Genomic DNA, 25,606 nt, shown 5'->3' on the forward strand with positions numbered 1-25,606 from the left:
GCCCGATTTCTAACAAGACGTAATGGAACCCAAAATTTCTTGGGAGGGTCATCATTTATAGAAACATAGGCATAACACCTTCCTCTTAGGAGAAGATAGACAGCTATCCATTTTTCATCCTCCTTGATCCAAATAGGTTTATGGGTTGTTTCTTGTCTCTGAATATCTTCTTTAAAATGTCTTTCCACTGCAGTGTAACTTTCCCCTTGGGGTAAGTTAAAGTAATTTAGTGTGATAAGAGTCAAGGATAGCAAATCCGTTGGTGGTAAACCTCTTTTTCTATTTTTTTGCAATTGAGTTTTTAAGGTTCTGTGAGTCCTTTCTACAATGGCCTGTCCCCTACAATTGTAAGGAATTCCTCTGAGATGTCTTATCTGCCATTCCTTACAAAAAAATTCAAAAGTTTTGCTAACATAGGCTGGCCCATTATCAGTTTTTATAGAATATGGAATACCCATCACAGAGAAACATTGTAAAAGAAAACTACAAGCAGCCTTAGATTTTTGAGAAGACATGGGAATTGCCCACATAAACCGAGAATAAGTGTCCACCACAACATGAAGATAAGGTTTCCTTGGAAATAAATCTGTTTGAGTTATATCCATTTGCCAAAGTTCGTTAGACTGTAAGCCTCTTGGGTTTGCTCCTGCTATGTGAGTCTTTTTTGTTAACGGTGCACATACGTTGCAGTTTTCTATGATTTCTCTAGCTTGCCTCCATGGAATTTGGTAATTCACATGTAAATGGCGAGCATTTGTGTGTAGGGCTGAATGTTCCTCTATAGGTGATTTAAATATAGGCATTGCTAGCAAGTCAGCAGTTTTATTTCCTTGAGCCATAGGTCCTGGAAGACCTGAGTGGGCTCTAATATGCGTGATGAAGATGGGCTCAGTTCGTTTTTGAAGAAGCTGCTGTAATTGTTTAAGTAAGTTCTGTATGATCGGGTTATTAGCATTAAGGGATGCAGTGGCTATCACATGACATAAATTTACCATATACAAAGAATCAGAAACTATATTCATGGCTTCAGATACATTTTCTAACAGGTAAATTAACGTTGCTAATTCAACTTTCTGTGCAGATTTATATTTGGTATCTATGGTCATATTAATGTTGTCTCCAGTTATTCCTCCTTTTCCATTTTGGGATCCATCAATGTAAAAAACCTTGGCATTGGGAATAGGGGAATCCCGAACAATTGAAGAAATAACAAACTGAGTTTTCTTTAAAAAGTCCCAAATTTTTCCTGCTGGATAATGGGAGGATATTTCTCCTGTGAAATCTGAGAGGGCCCTTTGTAGAGATTCATTAATTGGCAATATTGACTCAATTTCCTTTTTTGGTACTGGCAAAACTATTATATCTGGGTCAAAACCTAGTAAAGATATAGATCTGAGTCTTGCCTTGATAATAATCTCTGAAATCAGTTGCAAGTAGGGGACAACTGAGCGAGGTTGTTTGTTATGTAAACACACCCATTCCAAAGGTCCTGACTGTTGCATCAAGGCCCCTGTGGGAGTTTCTATAGTAGGGAAGATTAACAGTAATACCTTTTTTCCTGGGATGAATCTTGAGAGAAACAATTTTTGTAATCTTCTCAAGAAGATGTCCAATTCATTTTTGGCAGCTGTTGTTAAATTTCTCGGGCTATCTAAAGCAGGATCACCCTCCAACGTTTTTTGTTTTTGTTTTTTTTTTTTGGTTTTTGGGCCACATCCGGCGATGCTCAGAGGTTTCTCCTGGCTGTCTGCTCAGAAATAGCTCCTGGCGGGCACGGGGGACCATATGGGACACCGGGATTTGAACCAACCACCTTTGGTCCTGGATCGGCTGCTTGCAAGGCAAACACCGCTGTGCTATCTCTCCGGGCCCACCCTCCAACGTTTTAAACAGATTAGATAACTCTGCATTTGAGATTCCTAGTGCAGGGCGGAGCCAATTTACGTCACCTAAAAGTCTCTGAAAATCATTAAGCGTTCTGAGGTTTTCTTTTTTGATAGAAAATTTTTGTTGACGTATAGACGTCCGGTCCAAAATAAAACCCAAATATTGATACGGTGGCATTATCTGTATTTTTTCTAAAGCTATTTTCAGTCCTGATGTTTGTAAACAGTCAGTAACATAAGAGTATAATTCCTGTAAATCTGTTTCATTGTTCATTGTGAGCAAGATATCATCTGTATAATGAAATATCATGGCTTGAGGAAATTTTTCATGAGCAGGGCTCAAAACCTTATCTACAAAAAACTGACACATGGTTGGGGAATTCAGCATGCCTTGGGGGAGAACAGTCCATTGGAAACGTCTGCAGGGATGGGTATTATTGAGAGAAGGAACTGAGAATGCAAAACGTTTTTTATCATCTGGGTGGATAGGAATATGGTAGAAGCAGTCTTTCAGATCAATTATAATTAGTGGCCATTCCTTTGGAATAACTACAGGTGATGGTAAACCAGTCTGCAATTTGCCCATAGGTATCATGGATAAATTTATAGCTCTAAGATCCATCAAAAGTCTCCATTTACCGGATTTTTTTTTATAGTGAATATAGGTGAATTCCATTGAGAAAAAGATGGTTCAATATGTCCTAAACTTAGCTGTTCCTCCACTAATTCTGTCAGCACCTTTAATTTATCAATTTTAAGGGGCCACTGACCTGTCCAAATTGGTTCATCAGATTTCCATTTTATTTTTATTGGTGCTGGTGTTTTTACGGTAGTGGCCCCTACTAAAATTTTTTGGTTTTTAAATCAAAAGAAGGTTCGGGCTCTTCTGGAGCTAATGGGATGTGGAATTCTGCTTTCCACTGTTTGTGTAGGTCACGGCCCCACAGGGATGGTGAAAATGGGCCCACGTGAGGTCTGATTATTGCTTTTTGATTTTCTGGGCCGTAAAATAGCATAGTCCTCGTACTCAACAGACAGGAACTCAGGCCTCCTATTCCTTCTAGGGAATACGGGATTTCCTGAAGAGGCCAATTTTCTGGCCATTCTTTATCAGAAATTACGGTAACCTGAGCACCCGTATCTATCATTCCATCAAAGGGTTTGCCTTCCAAGTGAAGTTTGATCATTGGGTGTTCATCTTTACATTTAGTAACCAGAGCCACGATTGGGTTTTGAGCAGCACCCGGATCTGTGCTTCCAAAACCTCCAATTCTAGTCTTATCTGAAGTCCCAAATTTGACATAAGGCACTATTACTATCTGGGCAATCGCTTCTCCTTTTTTAAAGGTCCATGTAACTGGTACAGTAATAACTACAATGATTTCTCCCATAGAATCTGAGTCAATGACACCAGTGATTACTGATATACCCTTTATGTTGAGGGAACTTCTGCCAAGAATCAAACCCATGGTATCTGGGGGTGGCGGGCCTACAATGCCAGTTTCTAACTTGTAAGGGCATGCTCCTGGGTAAATTGTAATGTCCTCTGGGCATAATATGTCTAATCCGGCACTCCCTGAAGTGGAGTGGATTAATTCCCTTATCGTGATGAATTTTCTTGGGCTGGGCTTGGAAGGATTATTGTCTGTGAACTTTGCCCCTGATTTGGAAGGGCCTGGGGTGAGGCCCTGTGGGCGATTCCCTGCATCTGGTATGTGTGTGTTTTTTTTTTTTTTTTTTTTTTTTTGGTTTTTGGGTCACACCTGTTTGACGCTCAGGGGTTACTCCTGGCTATGTGCTCAGAAATCGCCCCTGGCTTGGGGGGACCATATGGGACGCCGGGGGATCGAACCGCAGTCCTTCCTTGGCTAGCGCTTGCAAGGCAGACACCTTACCTCCAGCGCCACCTACCCGGCCCCGGTATGTGTGTTCTTGAGGAGCTGAATTTTTTTTTTTGTTTGTTTTTGGGCCACACCCGTTTGACGCTCAGGGGTTACTCCTGGCAATGTGCTCAGAAATCGCCCCTGGCTTGGGGGGACCATATGGGACGCCGGGGGATTGAACCGCGTTCCTTGGCTAGCGCTTGTAAGGCAGACACCTTACCTCTAGCGCCACCTTCCCGGCCCCGAGGAGCTGAATTTATAAGGAGAGGACAATTTCTTTTGATATGTCCCTGTTTTCCACAATGGTAGCAGGCGATTTGCCTCCTGGGGACTGTGTTGAAACCTCTACTTAGGTTATTATTAATGAGGTTTCTGGATCTGCAATCTTTCGCCCAGTGGCAACCCCTTTTGCATTTTGGGCAAAGACCTGGTTTCCGGAAAGTGTTCTGTCCCCGAGGGGAGTAAGGCATTATTCCCTTGGTAACTGGGAAGGTTTGTACTGAGTCTAAGTGGGGTGGGGGTTGGGGTTCCACATAGACATTCCAGCAGGCATAAAGGTAATCATTCAGATCTGACTTTTCATTTAATGTATTCAATACTAATCTACAGGCTGAATTTGCATTATGATAGGCCAAAGATTTTACTAGGAAGTTTCTCATCTCCTCATCTTCCACGTGTAACTTCAGAGCATCTTTAATCTTACCTACAAACTCTGCAAATGACTCATAAGGGCCTTGGGTAATTTTTAAAAAGTTTCCTCTACCAATGCTGTTAGAATCAATTTTTTCCCATGATGACAATGCAATCTCCCTAATTAAATTTAAGATTTCCTTAGGTAAAGCTGCTTGTGTCTGAATATTTGCAAATTGATTTTCTGCCATCAATAATTCATACGATAGAGTAACACCTGCCACTTGCTTTTTCATACCATCCGGACTATATAATTTAGCTTTTACGCCTTCTTTTTTTTTTTTTGGGGGGGGCCACACCCGGTAATGCTCAGGGGTTACTCCTGGCTATGCGCTCAGAAGTCGCTCCTGGCTTGGGGGACCATATGGGACACCGGGGGAATCGAACCGCGGTCCGTCCGAGGCTAGCGCAGGCAAGGCAGGCACCTTACCTTTAGCGCCACCGCCCGGCTAGCTTTTACGCCTTCTGAATAGTACATTTCCCATTCAGTTCACTGTTTAGACGACAGGCATATTTCAGCGATTCTTTTAAAATCATACAAAGTCCAAGATGAGTTATGACTCCAAAGTCTTAATAACTCCACACTGTATGGCGATTTTGGCCCATGTTCTTTACATGCTCTTTTAAACCGATCTAATTCTTCCATCTGATAGGGTACATAGTTAGAAACATTTACCCCGTCTATAGGGGATAAGGCCTGATTAGCAAAATTACTCTGAATAGAGCTCTGAGACCGAGCATGTGGTTCATTGTTTGAATCTGCTCTGCTCTGCGATTCAATTTTGTGACTAGAAGGAGGCCTCCCTCGTGGAGTTAGCACTGGAGGTTGTTCATTATCTGAGTCACTACTGTCAAGCAATTCACTAGAATCAGGCTTAACATTCTGAGTTGTTTTTCTTCCAGCAAAAATTTCTATATTGTTGATGGTGGGGCTGGATTCGTCAGCCCGCACCTTGGTCTGAGTTTTCGTCAGATAAATTTCCTTATTATCTATACTGGTTTTAGCCTCACCATTTCTACACTTTCTATTTCCTAAATACCAGCAAATAACTATGCTCATAATAATAACGTTAGTCAACACAGAAATTCCACAAACTATGATGGCTAGAGACACTACACTTTTCATTTGAAATATAGACCACAACCATCCAACTGCAGTGATTGTCCTTAGATCAAAACCAATTAGTTTTAAACAAAATGGAATGCATGAGAAAACAAGCCTGAAAAAGAGAAACCTGTAACACCGGAACCGAAAGCGGAGCCCGGCCTACACCCCAGTGCTCCCTTCACCAGTGCACCAGTTGGTTCCCCATTAGCAGAAAGGAAAAGGTTACCATACGCCATTACAAACATGCGATTGGCCGGCCTCACGGGATCCTGCCACCACTGGCTCTGCTCTCCCCGGGCCTGGTACTCTGGACTGCGCTGCTCTAGGGTGCGCTCTAGCTACGCCTTGCCTCGCCACACCACCGCCTGCTGCGAGCTTCGTCGCCAACCGCCACTGGCTGCTCCTTCCTGGGGTCCTCGCCTAGCTGCACCTCCACATCGCCACGTCCCTGTTTGGGCGCCATTATGTAGCAGGACAGCCCCTGAAGAGGTTGACTGATGGAGGGATGGAGAATGAGGCCCTTTTCTTCCAGCTCGGAGCACGCGTCTGCCACCCTGTCTAGCCCACGGTTCTGAGGTGAAACGGCGGGTAAACAGCTCGCAGACAATCAGGCTCGTGGAAATATTTGCTTTATTCGGATGGACAAAACTGAAGTCCAAAGACTCAGATTCAGTTCCAGCCAGCAAAAAGCTCCCGGCCTTCCACAGACTCCTGTTTTTATACTCCAGAGTCAGGTCCCACCCAATGGTGGGATCAGATATCAACCAATGGTGAAAGCAGAATCAGGTCCTACCCTAGGGTGGGGGCAGAATGCCAGGTCACACCCTAGGGTAGGGCACAATCACCAATCAGTTTAGGGTGAGTAACATAGTAATCCCCCAAAATATTTACATACACAACATGGCCCAAAAACCAACCAAATAAACAAAAAGGAAGGGCTGGAGGTAGAACAGTTGGTCGGGCATCTGTCTGCCAGGAGTGATTCCTGAGCAAAGTGATAGGTAATATTGAGCACTGCTTAGTGTGGCCAAAAACAAAACATCAATAAAATCAAAGAGGGTTCTTGCCAGTGTTTTATGTAACACTGACCATCAACACACATAAAACATAAATGCCTGCATATGAAAAGATAGGGTTTTTTTATTAATAAATATTAACATTTAGAGGTTACACTGATAGTGCAGTAAGTCCAGGCAATTTTCTTGTACATGGCAGACCTGGGTTCATACCTGGCATCCCATATGATCACCTGAGCACAGCCAGGAATGATTCTTTAGTGCAGAGCTAGCAATCCCTGAGCAATGGTGCAAAAAATTAAAGAAAATTCCACTTAGGGCAGGGAAGATGGCTCAAAGGACTTAAGTGTATAGTTTGCATGAAAGAACTTTTGGTTTCATCACCAGCACAAAGCTGGGAATAGCTCTACACACTGTTGCTGTAGTTCAAACAACAATGTACAAATAAACAAAAACAAAATCCTGTAACATGGTGCTAGAGTTTGAGTAGTGTTTGAAATTGTGTCTCCCCCTTTGTTTTGTTTTGGAATTTGGGTCACACCCAGCAGGGCTCAGCAGTTACTCCTGGCTCTACGCTCAGAAATCGCTCCTGGCAGGCTCAGAAGACCATATGGAATGCTGGGATTTGAACCACCATCCTTCTGCATGCAAGGCGAATGCCCTACCTCCAGGCTGTCCTTCTGCATGCAAGGCAAACGCTCTACCTCCATGCTATCTGTCTGGCCCCATACCTTCCTTTTTATGACATTATTTAAAAATAGAGCTTTTACAAGATATCTAAAGATATTAATTTTTTGTTTGGTTTTTGGGTCACACCCGGCAGCCCTCATGGGTTACTCTTGGCACTATGCTCAGAAGTCGCTCCTGGCAGGCTCAAGGGACCTTATGGGATGCTGGAATTAGAACCACTGACCTTCTGCATGCAAGGCAAACTCTTTACCTTCATGCTATCTCTCCGGCCCCATAAAGATATTAATTTGTAAAAAATTATGGGAACAATACTCAAAGATTTTGAACAGATAAAAATAGAAATGTTTGGGCCCAGAGAGATAGCACAGCGGTGTTTGCCTTGCAAGCAGCCGATTCAGGACCAAAGGTGATTGGTTTGAATCCCGGTGTCCCATATGGTCCCCCGTGCCTGCCAGGAGCTATTTCTGAGCAGACAGCCAGGAGTAACCCCTGAGCATCGCCGGGTGTGGCCCAAAAACCAAAAAAAAAAAAAAAAAGAAAGAAATGTTTGATAAATTCAACAGAAAGAACATACAAATCATTGGAGTTCCAGAAACAAAAGAGGAGAATCCCCAGGAAGAATCAACAATCAAGAACATCATTACAGAGAAACTCCCAGAGACAATGACTATATACATCCAAATCCTGTATGCCCGAAGAGTACCAGCTAAAAGAGACCCAAAGAAAAGCACCTAAGACACATCCTAGTCACAATGACAAATCCCATAGATAGGGATAGGATACTGAAAGCAGCAAGATCCAAAAAGGAAATTACATTCAAAGGAGCATCCTTAAGATTTACAACAGGCATGACACAAGAAACCCTCAAGGCCAGAAGACAATGGTGGGACATAATGACAAGACTGAATGAAATGGATGCTTCACCTAGAATACTGTACCCAGCGTGACTCATGGTCAGGTTTGAAGGAAGGATACATAGCGTCTCAGATAAGCAACAGCTTAGAAACTTTACAGATGTGCGGCCTGAGACATTACATGGAGGTAAGGTGTTTGCCTTGCATGCAGAAGGATGGTGGTTTGAATCCCGGCATCCCATATGGTCCCCTGAGCCTGCCAGGAGCGACTTCTGAGCTTAGAGCCAGGAGTAACCCCTGAGCGCTGCCGGATGTGACACAAAAACAAAACAAAACAAAACAAAAACTTTGAAACTTTACAGATGTTACAGATGCAAAACCAGCCTTAAAGGAGAAACTGAAAGGACTACTTTAAGATAAGATAGACCAACAGATACCAATCTTATAAACAAATATGGCATTAACTCACATAACAATCATCTTTCTCTGGGGCCGGAGAGATAGCATGGAGGTAAGGCGTTGGCCTTGCATGCAGAAGGTAGACGGTTCGAATCCCGGCATCCCATATGGTCCCCTGAGCCTGCTGGGAGCTCTTCCTTCCTTCCTTCCTTCCTTCCTTCCTTCCTTCCTTCCTTCCTTCCTTCCTTCCTTCCTTCCTTCCTTCCTTCCTTCCTTCCTTCCTTCCTTCCTTCCTTCCTTCCTCCTTCCTTCCTTCCTTCCTCCCTCCCTTCCTTCCTTCCTTCCTTCCTTCCTTCCTTCCTTCCTTCCTTCCTTCCTTCCTTCTTGCCTTCCTCCCTCCCTCCTTCCCTTCCTTCCTTCCTTCCTTCCTCCCTCCCTTCCTTCCTTCTTCCCTCCCTCCCTCCTCCTTCCTTCCTTCCTCCTTCCTTCCTTCCTTCCTTCCTCCTTTCCTTCTTCCCTCCCTCCCTCTCTTCCTCCCTCCCTTCCTCCCTTCCTCCCTCCCTCCCTTCCTTCTTCCCTCCCTCCCTCCTTCCTTCCTCCTTCCTTCCTTTCTCCTTCCTTCCTTCCTTCTTCCCTCCCTCCCTCCCTCCCTCCCTCCCTCCCTCCCTCCTTCCTTCCTTCCTTTCTTCCTTCCTTCCTCCCCTTCTCTCTCTCTCTCTTTGGTTTTTCGGGCCACACCTGTTTGATGCTCAGGGGTTACTCCTGGCTAAGTGCTCAGAAATTGCCCCTGGCTTGGGGGGACCATATGGGACGCTGGGGGATCAAACCGCAGTCCTGATCCTTGGCTAGCGCTTGCAAGGCAGACACTTCTTCCTTCCTTCCTTCCTTCCTTCCTTCCTTCCTTCCTTCCTTCCTTCCTTCCTTCCTTCCTTCCTTCCTTCCTTCCTACTTCCTTCCTTCCTCCCTCCTTCCTTCCTCCCTCCCTCCCTCCCTCCCTCCCTCCCTCCCTCCCTTCCTTCCTTCCTTCCTTCCTTCCTTCCTTCCTTCCTTCCTTCCTTCCTTCCTTCCTTCCTTCCTTCCTTCCACCGGCCCGCGGCTCACAGTTATTCGTGGTCGTGGAAAGGACTCTTACCTGAAAGAAAGAAGGGTGGGAGAAAGGGGACACCAAGACAAAAGATGCTGATCAAGGTGTCACTTTTATTTCAAACAAGCAGGGCTTATATAGGAAGTGAACAATAGTGGGAGATTTTATAATGGTTGGTTACATGAACAACACAATCTCTAGGTGTATTCATAAAAATCACAATGCGGGCCCGGAGAAATAGCACAGCGGCATTTGCCTTGCAAGCAGCCGATCCAGGACCAAAGGTGGTTGGTTCGAATCCCGGTGTCCCATATGGTCCCCCGTGCCTGGCAGGAGCTATTTCTGAGCAGACAGCCAGGAGTAACCCCTGAGCATCGCCGGGTGTGGCCCAAAAACCAAAAACCAAAAAAAAAAAAAAAATCACAATGCTCTGTCAGCATACCTCCTGCAAGTACATACATGTTATAACAAGCCTTCCTGTGTGGTCAAATTCTTACAGGGCAGTCTGTGTCAACTCCTGCCCATTTGGCAGGTACACATCTTAAGTTCAGATTAAGGGCAATGCTGAGACAAAATGTCTGTCTGAGGCAAAATTTTATGCTAAAATATATATATATGTATATATATATGTATATATATATATTTACTTATGCTAAGCTATATTTCAAAGGATCTGGTTCCCAACACTTCCTTCCTTTTTTCTTTTCTTCTTTTCTTCTTTTCTTCTTTTCTTTCTTTCTTTCTTTCTTTCTTTCTTTCTTTCTTTCTTTCTTTCTTTCTTTCTTTCTTTCTTTCTTTCTTTCTTTCTTTCTTTCTTTCTTTCTTTCTTTCTTTCTTTCTTTCTTTCTTTCTTTCTTTCTTTCTTTCTTTCTTTCTTTCTTTTTTGGTTTTTGGGCCACACCCAGTAACGCTCAGGGGTTACTCCTGGCTATGCGCTCAGAAGTCGCTCCTGGCTTGGGGGACCATATGGGACGCCGGGGGATCGAACCGCGGTCCGTCTCCTAGGCTAGCGCAGGTAAGGCAGGCACCTTACCTCTTGCGCCACCGCCTGGCCCCTCTTTCTTTCTTTCTTTCTTTCTTTCTTTCTTTCTTTCTTTCTTTCTTTCTTTCTTTCTTTCTTTCTTTCTTTCTTTCTTTCTTTCTTTCTTTCTTTCTTTCTTTCTTCCTTCCTTCCTTCCTTCCTTCCTTCCTTCCTTCCTTCCTTCCTTCCTTCCTTCCTTCCTTCCTTCCTTCCTTCCTTCCTTCCTTCCTTCCTTCCTTCCTCCTTCCTTCCTTCCTTCCTTCCTTCCTTCCTTCCTTCCTTCCTTCCTTCCTTCCTTCCTTCCTTCCTTCCTTCCTTCCTTCCTTCCTTCCTTCCTTTCTTTCTGTCACAACCGGCAGCGCTCAGGGGTTACTCCTGGCTCTATACTCAGAAATTGCTCCTGGCAGGCTTGGGGGACCATATGAGACACTGGGATTTGAACCATCGACTTCTGCATGTGAAGCAAACGCCTTACCTCCAGGTTATCTCTCTGGCCCCCCAGGAGCGATTTCTGAGCATAGAGCCAGCAGTAACCCCTGAGTGCTGCCAAAAAAAAAAAAAAAAGACACAGTGTGGTGATATGGATCAAAAAGATGAATCCAACCTTCTGCTGCTTACAAGAAACACATCTGAATAGTCAGAACAAACATAGACTCAAAATCAAAGGCTGGGGGAAAATCATTCAAGCAAACAACACACTTAAAAAAGCTGGGGTGGGGGCTGGAGAGACAGCATGGAGGTAAGGCGTTTTTGCCTTTCATGCAGAAGGTTATTGGTTCGAATCCTGGCATCCCATTTGGTCACCTGAGCCTGCCAGGAGTGATTTCTGACCGTGGAGCCAGGAATAACCCCTGAATGCTGCTGGGTGTGACCAAAATACCAAAAAAACAAAAACAAAAAGAAAAGCTGGGGTGGCCATATTAATATCAGACGATACAAACTTTAGACTTAGAAAAGTTGTAAGGGACAAATATGGACACTACGTACTAATCAAGGGATATGTGCAACAGGAAGAAATCACAATACTAAATATATACACACCTAATGATAGAGCAGCAAGATATCTAATACAATTATTGACAAATTTGAAAGAGGACATCAATAATAACACAATAATTTTGGGAGACTTCAACACGGCCCTGTGAACACTTGATAGGTCAACCAGATTGAAACCCAACAAAAATATACCAGACCTGAGAAGAGAAATGGAAGAAAGAGACCTAGTATATGTATATATACATATATATATATATATATATATATATATATATGACACTCCATCCCCAGAAACCTGGATACACATTCTTCTCCAGTGTACATGGGTCATTCTCTAGTCTAGACCACATGCAGGCACATAAAACATAACTCCATAAAATCAAGAGGATAGAAATTTTGCGGGCTACCTTTGCTGACCACAAGGCTCTGAAATTAGATGTGAACTACAAAGGGACACAGAAGAAGAACTTTAACAACTGGAAATTAAAAGCCCACAACTGAAAACCAGTGGATCAGAGATGAAATCAAAGAGGAAATCAAAACTTTCCTGGAAACAAATGACAATGAAGACACAAACTATCAAAATCTACGGGACACAGCAAAAGTGGTACTGAGGGGAAATTTTATAGTTTTGCAAGCACACATCAGAAAGGAAGAAGGGGCATACCTGAATAGCTTAGTGAAGAAAGTTATAAAATTAGAAAATGAGGGGCCGGGTAGGTGGCGCTGGAGGTAAGGTGTCTGCCTTGCAAGCGCTAGCCAAGGAAGGACCGCGGTTCGATCCCCCGGCGTCCCATATGGTCCTCCCAAGCCAGGGGCGATTTCTGAGCACATAGCCAGGAGTAACCCCTGAGCGTCAAACGGGTGTGGCCCAAAAACCAAAAAAAAAAAAAAAAAAAAAAAAGAAAATGATCAACAAAAAGAACCAAAACTAGGGAGACAGAAGGAAATAACAAACTTAGAGCAGAAGTGGAAACCCAAAAAACAAATCAAAAGATCAAGGAAAGCAGAAGTTGGTTCCTTGAAATAATAAACAAGATTGATAAACCATTTGCAAAACTCACAAAGGAGAGAGAGAAACTTAATAATACATATTAGAAATGAAAGGGGGGACATCACTACAGATATTGCAGAGATACAAAGGATAATTAGAGACTACATTGAGAACCTCTATGCCACTAAACATGAGAACCTAGAAGAAATATAAATTCTTGGAATCTTATAACCTTCCACGGTTATAAGAGGCAAGAGAATGTAGCATATCTAAACACCCCCATCACTACTGAGGAAATTAAAACTGTAATCAAATGTCTGCCCTAAATCAAAAGCCCAGATCCAGGTGGATTCATTAATGAATTCTTTCAAACCTTTCAAGAGGAATTACTATCAATCCTGGCCATGTTCTTTCACGAAATTGAAAACACAGGAACACTTCCAAACAGCTTTTATGAAGCCAAATTCACCTTTATACCAAAACCAGAGAGAGATGCTGCCAAAAAAGAAAATTACAGACCAATATCGCTGATGAACACAGATGCAAAGATCCTCAACAAAATCCTGGCAAATAAGATCATCAAGAAGATCATTCACTACGATCAAGTAGGTTTCATCTCAGGAATGCAAGGATGGTTTAACATCCGTAAATCTATCAACATAACACACAACATCAACAAAAAGAAAAATAGGGCCCGGAGAGATAGCACAGAGGCGTTTGCCTTGCAAGCAGCCGATCCAGGACCAAAGGTGGTTGGTTTGAATCCCGGTGTCCCATATGGTCCCCCATGCCTGGCAGGAGCTATTTCTGAGCAGACAGCCAGGAGTAACCCCTGAGCACCGCCGGGTGTGGCCCAAAAACCAAAAAAAAAAAAAAAAAATCACATGATGTTATTAATAGACGCAGAGAAAGTATTTGATAAGGTCAACACCCATTCTTAATAAAAAAAAACTCAGCAAGATGTGAATAAAAGGAGCTTTTCTCAAAATAGTTAGGGCCATCTACCACAAACCAATGGCAAATATTATCCTTAATGGAGAAAAAATAAAAGCTTTCCCTCTTAATTCTGGTACAAGACAAGGTTGTCTTCTCTCACCACTCCTGATTAAAATAGTACTGTAAGTACTTACTATAATGATTAGGCAAGAAAAAGATATCAAGTGAATCCAGATAGGAAAGGAAGAAGTTAAGTTCTCGCTGCTTGCAAATGACACGATACTCTCTAAAAACTCTACCAAAAAGCTTCTAGAAACAATAGATTCATATAGCAATGTGGCAGGCTACAAAATTACATAACACACAGAAATCAATGGCCTTTTAATACAGCAATAATGAAAGGAAAGAAATGGACATTAAAAAACAACCTCATTCACATTAGTGTCACATACTCAAATACTTTGGAGTCAATTTGACTAAAGATGTGAAGGACTTATACAAAGAAAACTATAAAACCCTGCTACAAGAAATAAGAGAAGACACGTGGAAATGGAAATCCATACTCTGCTCTTGAATTGGTAGAATTAACATAATTAAAATGGCAATACTCCCCAAAGCATTGTACAGATTTAATGTGGAATTAATGGGAAAAAATACTCAAAATGGAAAAGTGGTTGATATATTGAAATTTTATGCCCAAATGACTGTATTATGAACAATTTGGTAAATCATTGTTTCATACTAAAAATTAAAAGAAAAAATTGCAAAAATATCCTTCCTTTACAGGAATAAATTTAAGAAATGCTTATATTTAAGAAATTTAAATTAAATAATAATTAAATCAAATTAAATAACAACCAAATATTTAAATTAAATATGATCAAATAGGGGCCGGTGAGGTGGCACTAGAGGTAAGGTGTCTGCCTTGCAAGCTTAGCCAAGGAAGGACCGCGGTTCGATCCCCCGGCATCCCATATGGTTCCCCCAAACCAGGGGCAATTTCTGAGCGTTTAGCCAGTAGTAACCCCTGGGCATCATACGGGTGTGGCTCAAAAACAAAAAAAAAGATCAAATAAATCAAATAAACAAAAATTTAATTATTTATATTAAATCTTTAATTTAAATTAAATACTAATTAATAATCGATTTATTTTTAACAATATCTTTATTTAAACCCTGTGATTATACACGAGTGTAGTTGGGTTTCAGTCACAAGAAGAACACCTCTTTCACCAGTGCAACATCCCCACCACCAATGCCCCATCTCCCTACTCCCACAACCTCTGTTTGTATATGAAACAGGCATTCTACTTCTCTCACTCATTAACATTGACTTGGTAGTTGCTAGTGTGTTATTTCTCTAACTGTGCTCACCCCTCCTTGAGAACCTTACATGTGAGCTGGTCCTTCCTGCCTCCATCTTTGGGCATTCTTCCAGATAATTAATTATTTATTATTAATAATTATGTTATTATTAATATTTGATTTTTCTTAAACCCATAGATGAGTGAGACTATTCTGCATCTATCTCTCTCCCTCTGACTTATTTCACTCAGCGTAATAGATTCCATGTACATCCAGGTATAGGAAAATTTCATGACTTCATCTCTCCTGACGGCTGCATAGTATTCCATCGTGTATACAGTATGTACCACTGTTTCTTTAGTTATTCATCTGTTGAAGGGCATGTTGGTTGTTTCCAGAGTCTGGCTATTGTAAATAGTGCTGCAATGAACATAGATAGGCATGCAGAGGGCATTTTGTATTGTGTTTTTGTGTTCCTAGGGTATATATATCCTTAGGAGTGGTATAGCTGGATCTTATGGGAGCTCAATTTCCAGTTTTTAAAATGTAACATTAAAATATTAAATAAAATCAAAATATTAATGATTAAAAAATAAACATATAAATATTAAAATATAATAGAAAATTAAGATACGAATGAAAACTTGAATATTTAATTATTACATTAACATCTAAATATTAAATTATTTAAATGAAGTCATCAAATTTCACTGTGAGGACTGCTCCAAAAACGGACAGGACCGTGCACTTCCTTGCTCAGCACGGGCGAACCCCGGGATGCTGGGGGATTCTCCGCCACCTTAAGCTAAGGCTCGGTCTCCTAGGCCTCTTGCGCAGGTCTGCCTCAACGCGCAGGCGCCGGCTCCGGCCGACGCCCTCGCCCCCTGGCGGCCGGGTGCGGGGAGCGCCGTTGTCCGCCTGCTCGCGGCCGGCGTCCGAATAAAGCTTCGCGCTTCAAACAAACAGGAAGCGGCGGGCGCGGGGCGGCGGCGGGGCGGGGCGGGGCTGGCCGGGCGGCGGGCGGGCATGCAGCCGGGCGGCGATGAGCGACATCGTGGAGAAGACGCTCACGGCGCTGCCGGGCCTCTTCCTGCCGAGCCCGCCGGCCGCAGGGGGCTCCGCGGGCGCCAGGACGGCCTTCGCCTCGCGCCTGGGCGGCCTGGTGCGCGGCATCACGGCGCTCACGTCCAAGCACGTAGGTCGCGGGCGGCCGGGAGGCGGCTGGTGCTCGGCGGGCCGCGGCTTTCGGGGCGCCAGGCCCCCGATCTCCCGCCCTGGGGGCGCCTTCTCCCTCTTGCCCCGGGCCCGAGGCGCTGCCTGCCGGGGAGTGTCCAGCCGGTGCCGCCCCTGCCGAGCGCCCCTTGTCAGGCTCGTGACTCTGGGGTTCAGACCGCAGGGCTGGCACCCGGAGAGAGAGAGAGAGAGAACAGGCAAGACAGGACAGAGACAGGAGACAGAGACACAGAAATGACAGAGAGAGAAGAAACAGACAAGACAGGACAGAGAGACAGGAGACAGATATACAGAGAAAGAGACAGAGACAAATGACAGAGAGAGAGAACAAACAGACAAGACAGGACAGAGGCAGGAGACAGAGAGAAAGAGAAAGAGACAAATAACAGAGAGAGAGAGAGAGAGAGAGAGAGAGAGAGAGAGAGAGAGAGAGAGAGAGAAGAAACACAAGACAGAGAGACAGGAGACAGAGATACAGAGAAAGAGACAGAGAGATAGATACTCAGAGAAAGAGACAGAAATGACACACACACAGAGAAGAAAGAGACAAGACAGAGAAAGACAGATACAGGGAAAGAGACAGAGAGACATACAGAGGAAGAGACAAGTGACGGAGAGAGAGAGAGAGAGAGAGAGCAAGCAAGAGAGAGAAGAAACACAAGATAGGACAGAAAGACAGGAGACAGATACAGAGGAAGAGAGAGAGAGAGAGAGAGAGAGAGAGAGAGAGAGAGAGAGAGAGAGAGAGAGAGAGAGAGAGAAATGACACAGAGAAGAAACAGATAAAGACAGAACAGAAAGTCAGAAGACAGAGTTACAGAGAAAGACAGACAGATACAGAGAAAGAGACAGAAATGACAGAGAGAGAACTGCTTAGGGTAGGGGGTTACAGAGAGAGAAAGAAAGAAAAAAAGGAAGGAAGGAAAGAAAGAAAAAGAACTGCTTAGAGTAGGGGGTATTGTAACCAGGCTCTGCACTCAGGAATTATTATTCTTGATAGTGTTCCTCTTTTTTTTTTTTTTTTTTTTTTTTTTTGTTTTTGGGCCACACCCGGTGACGCTCAGGGGTTACTCCTGGCTATGCGCTCAAGTCGCTCCTGGCTTGGGGGACCATATGGGACGCCGGGGGATCGAACTGTGGTCCGTCCTAGGGTAGCGCAGGCAAGGCAGGCACCTTACCTTTAGCGCCACCGCCCGGCCCCCGATAGTGTTCCTCTTGATGGATCATATGGGAGACCTGGGATCAAACTCGGGTATTGGCCACGCCAATGTCCCCCCCCCGGCTGCTGTACTGTTGTTGCTCCATCCTATGGAGAAATTTCTTTTTCTACGAGGTCTCTTTCTGCTGCTCACTTGGCAAAATGGTTGCTGCTCCCCTGAGAAGCAGCTCAGTAGCCCTAGCATATGCTTTCTGTGTAGGAACCGTCTTAATCCCTACCCTGCTGCCTGGTCCTTGCCTCCAGCTCCACTGAATATCTACTACCCTTCTCCCACAAGCAAAAAAGCTGGGGAGGCTATTGGACAGTTCTTTTGTTTTGTTTTCTTGTTGGGTGATACTCGGGTTGCTCCTTGCTCCACACTCAGGGATGTTGAGAATCGAACCTAGGTGCTCCTAGGCAGGGGCTCTACCGACTGTACTATGTCTCCAGCCTTGTGATGTTTCTTTTCTGTTGAAAATAATACAGGTCGTGTTTGCCCAGGAAAAGATGGTCGCAGTTTAGAAGTTTGCTATTCCAATATCTAATAATTTCACCCTTTCAGGAGGAAGAGAAATTGATCCAGCAGGAATTAAGCAATCTGAAGGTGACTGTGTCTGCTCCAACTACCACACTGGTATGTTTCTGGCATCCCTGCCAGCTTATATTGAATCCGAAATCTGCACTACTATTGGATTGCTAGTGTTACCTGGCTGAGTGCTGAAATCTGACTTATTTGTGTCTAAAGTCAATGGTATGTGTCAGACCTGACCTTTGGCCTTTTATTTGTCACTCACTGCACTAGCGCCATATTTGCTTGAGTGCTGATAAGTCAGCGCTGAGTCGATCATGATTTTATCCAGGTGGTAGCTTGGCCTAGGACCCCTGTGCCGATCTATTGGTTTTAATATTGACATAGGGAAAGGTAAGGATAAATAATACTTTCAGGTCTTGTAGATATTTAATTATTATTCATTTGTCATTGTAACTATTATGTACAGTGTATGTACATTAAATACATTAGGTATTCAATACAATGTCTTTACATGGAATTTACTATTACACATATTCTTTTATCATGACCAACAAAATAAGAAAGAGGAGCATAGAAATAATGGTTTTCTTGCTTTTAGCTCTGTATTGCACAATGTTAAATACACATCTAGAATTTTTTATTTTTGGATCACACTTGTTGGTCTTTAGGGGCCAATCCTGGCTCTCTTAGCTCTGTGTTTGGGTGTTGCACCCCGTGGTGCTCAGGAAACTGTGGTGCAGGGGATGTAACAAGGGCCCCGGCATGCAAAGCATGTGTCTAGACTGTTGAGCTCTGTTAACTACAAATCCAGTTGTTTTATTTATTTGTTTTTTGGGGCCACACCCAGTGACACTCAGGGGTTGCTCCTGGTTTGGGGGACCATATGGAACGCTGGGGAATCGAACTGCAGTTCATCCTAGGTTAGCATAGGCAGGGCAAATGCCTTACCGCTTGCGCCCTTGCTCCAACACCAAATCCAGTTGTTTTAAACTCAGTTCTATATAAACTCATCTCAAATATTAGTCATTCAGCAGCTATTTCTAGAGTGGCTGCTGTGTCAGTGTGACTTCCCTGATATAGATTAAAACCTAGGTTTATTTATTAGATGAATGTGGCTTCATATAAGAGGTTTTTCCAAGTAGCCTTTGCTTAGCACATATTTAGTGTCTTCTGTGAGTGAATCACTGGGAATGCTTTCCCTCCTCCTCTAATAAAAATTTCAGGGTTATCATTAGTGGGAGTAATGACCATGTCTGAGAAACACTTTAAGGTCCAAAAGAATATATGCTTCTTTTATCATTGTAATAATGTGAAGATAAATGAAGCTGAAGACTGAGTTAATCTGACTCATCTGCATGTATGTGTATAAAAATCATTGTACTTCTTGGTACTTAATAGAAATGTCCAGCATATCTGGCTTCTTGGTTAGATTACCATTCCTTATAACTGGCATCAGTAAATACAAATTTTCTTGCAACATATCTGGCATGAGTAGGTTTTTAAGAAATATGTGCTCACATGTGCTGCCTGGGAACATGGTACCTGAGCGTGTGTCATCCACATTTATCGTTGGTAATGGATACTTTCACGGTGGGTTGTGTACCAGGGCGCTCTGCCTTTGGAGAAGCCTGAGCTCTCTCTTGAGTGTGTTTCTTGTTCTTTCTTATTCTTGTCCTCTCCTTCCTCAGTACTGCTAAATAAATGTTTTTACTTCAAAAAGAAATATAGGTAGGATTTAGGAGTCAAAGTTGCGGGGAAGAATTTATAATTGTGAGTTCTGGGCATACTTCTTTCATTTTTTTTGTACTTTTATTGTTGTTGTTGTTGCTTTTGGGTCATACCCGGCAGTGCTCAGGGGTTACTCCTCGCTCTATGCTCAGAAATCACTCCTGGCATACTCGGGGGACCATATGGGATGTTGGGATTCGAACCACCGTCCTGCCTGCAAGGCAAACGCCTTACCTCCATGCTATCTCTCCAGCCCTGTACTTTTTTTGGGGGGGGGTCACACCTGGCTGCTCTAAGGGGTTACTCCTGGCTCTGCGCTCAGAAATTGCTCCTGGCAAGCATGGGAGACCATGTGGGATGCCAGGATTTGAACTCTGGGCATACATCTAAGAGTAGTTTTTCCCTGAAATGGTCACATAGAGGTGAGATGACAATTTGTTAAGAGAAATTTTAAAGAACTTGGGAGAGGTAAGGACACATGCATGTGCCTGATTCATGTTTGATTACTACATGATCATTGAGCATTCCTAGGTGCAGCCCTGAGGAGCCCCAATCCCTAATGGGGGGCTCCAGTAATCTCTGGCACTATAGGGCTTGAGCAGTACCACTAAATAAGTTGTCTGAGAATTGCTGGTACCATTTACAAATCCAAATACCACAAGTTGAGACAAATTTCTCCAATAGAAAAAAAATGAAAGAATATAATCAGTAATTTTACTGACAGTTTAGAAGGACTCGAAAAACCCTTTCCATGTTCTACTCTGAGATAAAATGTTCAGGGTTGTCAGTTAGATGCTTAAATTGACATTTTCATTTTCAAATGATCTAGAAACCTTTGAAGAGGAGCATTTTTTTTTTTTTTTTTTTTTGGTTTTTGGACCACACCCGGCGGTGCTCAGGGGTTACTCCTGGCTGTCTGCTCAGAAATAGCTCCTGGCAGGCATGGGGGACCATATGGGACACCGGGATTCGAACCAACCACCTTTGGTCCTGGATTGGCTGCTTGCAAGGCAAACGCCACAGTGCTATCTCTCCGGGCCCGGAACATTTTTTTTATATCTTTTCAGTTTATTTTCTCAGAATTTAGCAACTCTAATTAATGCACTCATAAATTGACTTTTTTTTTTTTTTGGGCCACACCTGGTGGCGCTCAGGGATTACTCCTGGCTGTCTGCTCAGAAATAGCTCCTGGCTGGCACGCCGGGATTCGAACCAGCCACCTTAGGTCCTGGATCGGTTGCTTGCAAGGCAATGGCCGCTGTGCTACTTCTCCGGCCCCATAAATTGACTTCTATTGCTTTAAACACCAGTGATCTGAAATAAACTTTACTCCCCTAAGATTTTCCAATGACTTTTAAATAACTATGTGTGTGTGTGTGTGTGTGTATATATATAATTGATAGGTCGAAATATGTATGCATGCTTCTGTATTAAACATTATCTTTTTATTTTTATTTTTATTTTTTTTATTTTTGGGTCACACCCAGCAGTGCTCAGGCTCTGGCTCTATGCGAAGAAATTGCTCCTAGCAGGTTCAGGAGACAATATGGGATGCCGGGATACGAACCACCGTCCATCTGCATGAAAGGCAAACGCCCTACATCCATGCCATCTCTTCGGCCCCAAACATTATCTTTTAAAATATTTTGCTGTGGGGCTGGAGAGAGAGCGCAGTGGTAGGGCGTTTGCCTTGCATACAACCAAACTAGGAACGATGATTGTTCAAATCCCATATGGTCCTCCATGCCTTCCAGGAGCGGTTTCTGAGTGCAGAGCCAGGAGTAACCCCTGAGTGCCACTGGGTGTGACCCAAAAAACAAAACAAAACAAAAAACTTTGCTGGGAGTCAGGAATAGTAGAGACCACTTTCCTGGCAAGCACCTGAGTTCTATCGCCAGCTCTATATGGGACCAAACCCCCCTCACCTTCCTGTGGGTAGCATTGTTATAAAAATGACAGAGTATTTCTATAGTATACTAGCCATGATTAATTTTACATATTAAAATAGTACTAATTTTTCTTATTTTGAATTTTTTTTAAATTAAAGTATTCTAGACTTAGAGAATTATTAGTTTGTGTTATAAATATTGAAAGACAGTAAAAACATTTAAAAAATGGGGAACTGGAGAGGTAGTATAAGGATTAAGGTGCTTACTAACCTGAGGCCAACTTTCAGACCCCAGCACTGTATATTCTGTCCTGAGCACAGAGTCAGGAGGAAGCTCTGAGCATTACTGAGTGTGGAACAGGTCCCCTGCTCATTTAAATTTTTAGGATGATATAGTATTAAGGAAATTTTCTTCTCATCTCATCATAATCATGATAGTGTTGAAAATGAATATAAAGTAAGCTGTTGCTTATTATATTTATAGAGTAATTCTGAGAAAAGCCTAGGTACAGTTTGGTATTCATTACAGAAATTACTTACTTGTAGAAATTTTATTGTTTTCATGTTGACAAAGTGTTAAAATAATGTGCCAAATATCAGAAGTCAAGCAGAATTTTCATGGGTGAAAATTTTTTGAGGACCATGTTTCTTACATTGTAAACTCCCCCAATTTATTTTTGTTTTGTTTTTGGACCAGACTAGTGGCGCTCGTGTTTCTCCTGCTCTGTGCCCAGAAATGAACTATTGAGGCAGGCTTGGGGTACTTGGTATACCAGGGATCAAACCTGGGTTGGTTGTATGCCAGGCAAACACCCTATCCGCTGTACTCTCACTCCGGCCCAAATTTTAAACTAGGATCATATAGAATTAGCGATAACTAGGATAATGTAGAATTAGAAATTTATAGTGTTGCCACTAACAAAATATTGTAATAATTTTATTAAATACTGTAGATAGTGTTTGGTAATTATTTGTTTTATTTTTGGGTCATACCTGGATGTGCTCAGGAAGTACTCCTGGCAGGGTTGGCCACATGCACAGCAAGTGCCTTACCCACTGGACTATATCTCTATTGTTTCAATTTTTATTTCTTTTCCTTTTTTTTTCCTTTGGTCTTTGGTTTTTGGGTCACACCCGGCAGTGCTCAGGAGTTACTCTTGCCTCTCTGCTCAGAAATCGCTCCTGGCAGGATTGGGGGACCATATGGGATGCTGGGATTTGAACCACTGACCTGCATACAAGGCAAATGCCTTACCTCATGCTCTCTCTCTGGCTCCCTCAATTTTTATTTCTAAAGTTTGGTCATCAAAGACTAATTTGTAGATGATATCTCTTTGGTGTCAAGACTAAAGAGTTTTTCTGTTTAATGATTATGGCATGATAAAAAAATCAAAACATTTCTTTTTACATTTTACATTTCAGAGAATGATGAAAGAGTGTATGGTGAGACTTATATATTGTGAAATGCTTGGATATGATGCTTCGTTTGGGTATATACATGCAATCAAATTGGCACAACAAGGAAACCTTTTGGAAAAAAGAGTAGGTATGTATATGTTTAAGACTTTTTTTTTTTTTTTTTTTGGTTTTTGGGCCACACCCGTTTGACGCTCAGGGGTTACTCCTGGCTATGTGCTCAGAAATCGCCCCTGGCTTGGGGGGACCATATGGGACGCCGGGGGATTGAACCGCGGTCCTTCCTTGGCTAGCACTTGCAAGGCAGACACCTTACTTCCAGCGCCACCTACCCGGCCCCAAACATGTTTAAGACTTTTTAACTGAAATATCCTTCAAGTGTTACCAACCATGTAAAAATGAATGATGGCAGGTATATAGTAAGTTTTTAAAATACTGCCCTGTAATTTATTTTTTAAACTTTATTTATTGATTGATTGATTGGCTTTGGGGTCATACCCGCATCACTTAGAGGTTACTCCTGGCACTCAGAAATCACCCCTGGCAGGCTGGAGGACCATATGGGATGCTGGGAATTGAACCGAGTCCCTGAAATTTATTTTTTTTTAATTTATTTTTTTTTGCGCCATACCCGTTTGATGCTCAGGGGTTACTCCTGGCTAAGTGCTCAGAAATTAGCCCTGGCGGGGCCGGAGAGATAGCATGGAGGTAGGGCGTTTGCCTTTCATGCAGGAGGTCATCGGTTCGAATCCCGGCGTCCCATATGGTCCCCTGTGCCTGCCAGGAGCAATTTCTGGGCCTGGAGCCAGGAATAACCCCTGAGCACTGCCGGGTGTGACCCAAAAACCACAAAAAACAAAAAAAACAAAAAAAAAGAAATTACCCCTGGCTTGGGGGGACCATATGGGATGCCAGGGGATCAAACCTTGGTCCTTCCTTGGCTAGCGCTTGCAAGGCAGACACCTTACCTCTAGTACCACCTCGCCAACTCCCCTGAAATTTATTTTTATTTACACATGTAACTATTACCTCTCACTTATATTTTGGTATAGATTATATTCTTTTTGGTATGGATTATTCTTTTGCATAATTTCCTAGAAAAATTTTTGGTGGAATGGGATCCTAGGGATTTAAGTGTCTGTCAATGAGCTATATCCCTGGCTCAGGGAAAAGTTAATTTTTAGAAGGTAATAATGAGATTTTTCTCCTTTGACTTTTTTAGGTTATTTGGCTGTTTCCTTATTTCTACATGAAAATCATGAACTTTTGCTTCTTCTTGTGAATACAGTTGTAAAGGTATTGTATTATAATGTTGGCTAATTTGAAGTCTAAAATACCTCTGACATTTTTCTTTAATTATACCAAGTAGCTAGTTTTAGAAAATGGTAAACTTGGGGCCCAGAGAGATAGCACAGCGGCGTTTGCCTTGCAAGCAGCCGATCCAGGACCAAAGGTGGTTGGTTCAAATCCCGGTGTCCCATATGGTCCCCCGTGCCTGCCAGGAGCTATTTCTGAGCAGACAGCCAGGAATAACCCCTGAGCATCGCCGGGTGTGGCCCAAAAACCAAAAAAAGAAAATGGTAAACTTACAAAAAATTAGAAGAAATTTTCAGATCAGTTTCTGCATCTGTAAAATGAAGATAATAGGCTTAGCCAAGGTGTTAGGTTAAATGAAACACTGAAGTAGTAGTTGCTACTGCTGCTATTTTTTGTTTTGTTTTGTTTTTGGGTCACACCTGGTGGTGCTCAGGGGTTACTCCTGGCTGTCTGCTCAGAAATAGCTCCTGGCAGGCACGGGGGACCATATGGGACACTGGGATTCGAACCAACCACCTTAGGTCCTGGATCGGCTGCTTGCAAGGCAAACACCGCTGTGCTATCTTTCCGGGCTACTGCTGCTATTTTTATTATTCATTCATAGGTGTTGGGCCTCTCATATGTGAGGCATACCATATATACTTGAGTATAAGCCTACCCAAGTATAAGTTGAGTAAGAGTCTTTTAACCTGCAATTTTGCATTAAATTTAAAGTGCTTCTTTGGGGCCCGGAGAGATAGCACAGCGGTGTTTGCCTTGCAAGCAGCCGATCCAGGACCAAAGGTGGTTGGTTCGAATCCCGGTGTCCCATATGGTCCCCCATGCCTGCCAGGAGCTATTTCTGAGCAGACAGCCAGGAGTAACCCCTGAGCAATGTCGGGTGTGACCCAAAAACTAAAAAAAAAAAAAATAAAAAAAAAAAAAATAAAGTGCTTCTTTGGGCTCAGGAAACTTGTCACTTATCTTTCTCAAGAGTTAGTTTCCACTGATCAGTACTGTCCAGATAGAAGTCTGATGTCTTATTAGCTGAATGCATACGTTGTATTAAAAAGTTTATCACAAAGAAAATAAAAATGTATTGGAAATGTAAGTATTGGAAATGTAAAGGAAAAATAAATAAAAAGTTTATAGAAAGTAATATAGACCCATTGCAATTTTGAGTTTGCTGTTCATTATTTCAAAGTTTGTTCTTGTTTTCTTGGCTTATAATTCTGGCAGGACTTACAGAGCACTAATTTGGTCGAAGTGTGTATGGCACTGACTATCGTCAGCCAGATTTTTCCTCGAGAGATGATTCCAGCTGTGCTTCCATTAATAGAAGATAAACTTCAACATTCTAAGTAAGTAAATTTTTTTGTGTTTGTTTCTGGGCCACCCTGGTGGTGCTGAAAGCTCATGACTGGTTCTGCACTCAGGGATCACACCTGTAGGT

The 25,606-nt window shown here is 42.8% G+C and overlaps 1 protein-coding gene across 1 annotated transcript in view; it reads left to right on the top strand.

Moving 5' to 3' along the window:
- Positions 1-15,889: 15,889 nt before the first annotated feature.
- AP4E1 (adaptor related protein complex 4 subunit epsilon 1) overlaps positions 15,890-25,606 on the top strand; it is a 57,788-nt gene continuing 48,071 nt past the window's right edge. The window contains exons 1-5 of the mRNA XM_049782135.1: positions 15,890-16,057; positions 17,856-17,927; positions 22,864-22,987; positions 24,080-24,153; positions 25,393-25,514. Coding sequence (XP_049638092.1) covers positions 15,905-16,057; positions 17,856-17,927; positions 22,864-22,987; positions 24,080-24,153; positions 25,393-25,514 — 545 coding nt within the window. The 5' untranslated portion in view covers positions 15,890-15,904. The remainder of the gene's footprint in view (positions 16,058-17,855; positions 17,928-22,863; positions 22,988-24,079; positions 24,154-25,392; positions 25,515-25,606) is intronic.

This window comes from Suncus etruscus, chromosome 10, assembly GCF_024139225.1.
Source record: "Suncus etruscus isolate mSunEtr1 chromosome 10, mSunEtr1.pri.cur, whole genome shotgun sequence".
NCBI classification, from domain to species: Eukaryota; Metazoa; Chordata; class Mammalia; order Eulipotyphla; family Soricidae; genus Suncus; species Suncus etruscus.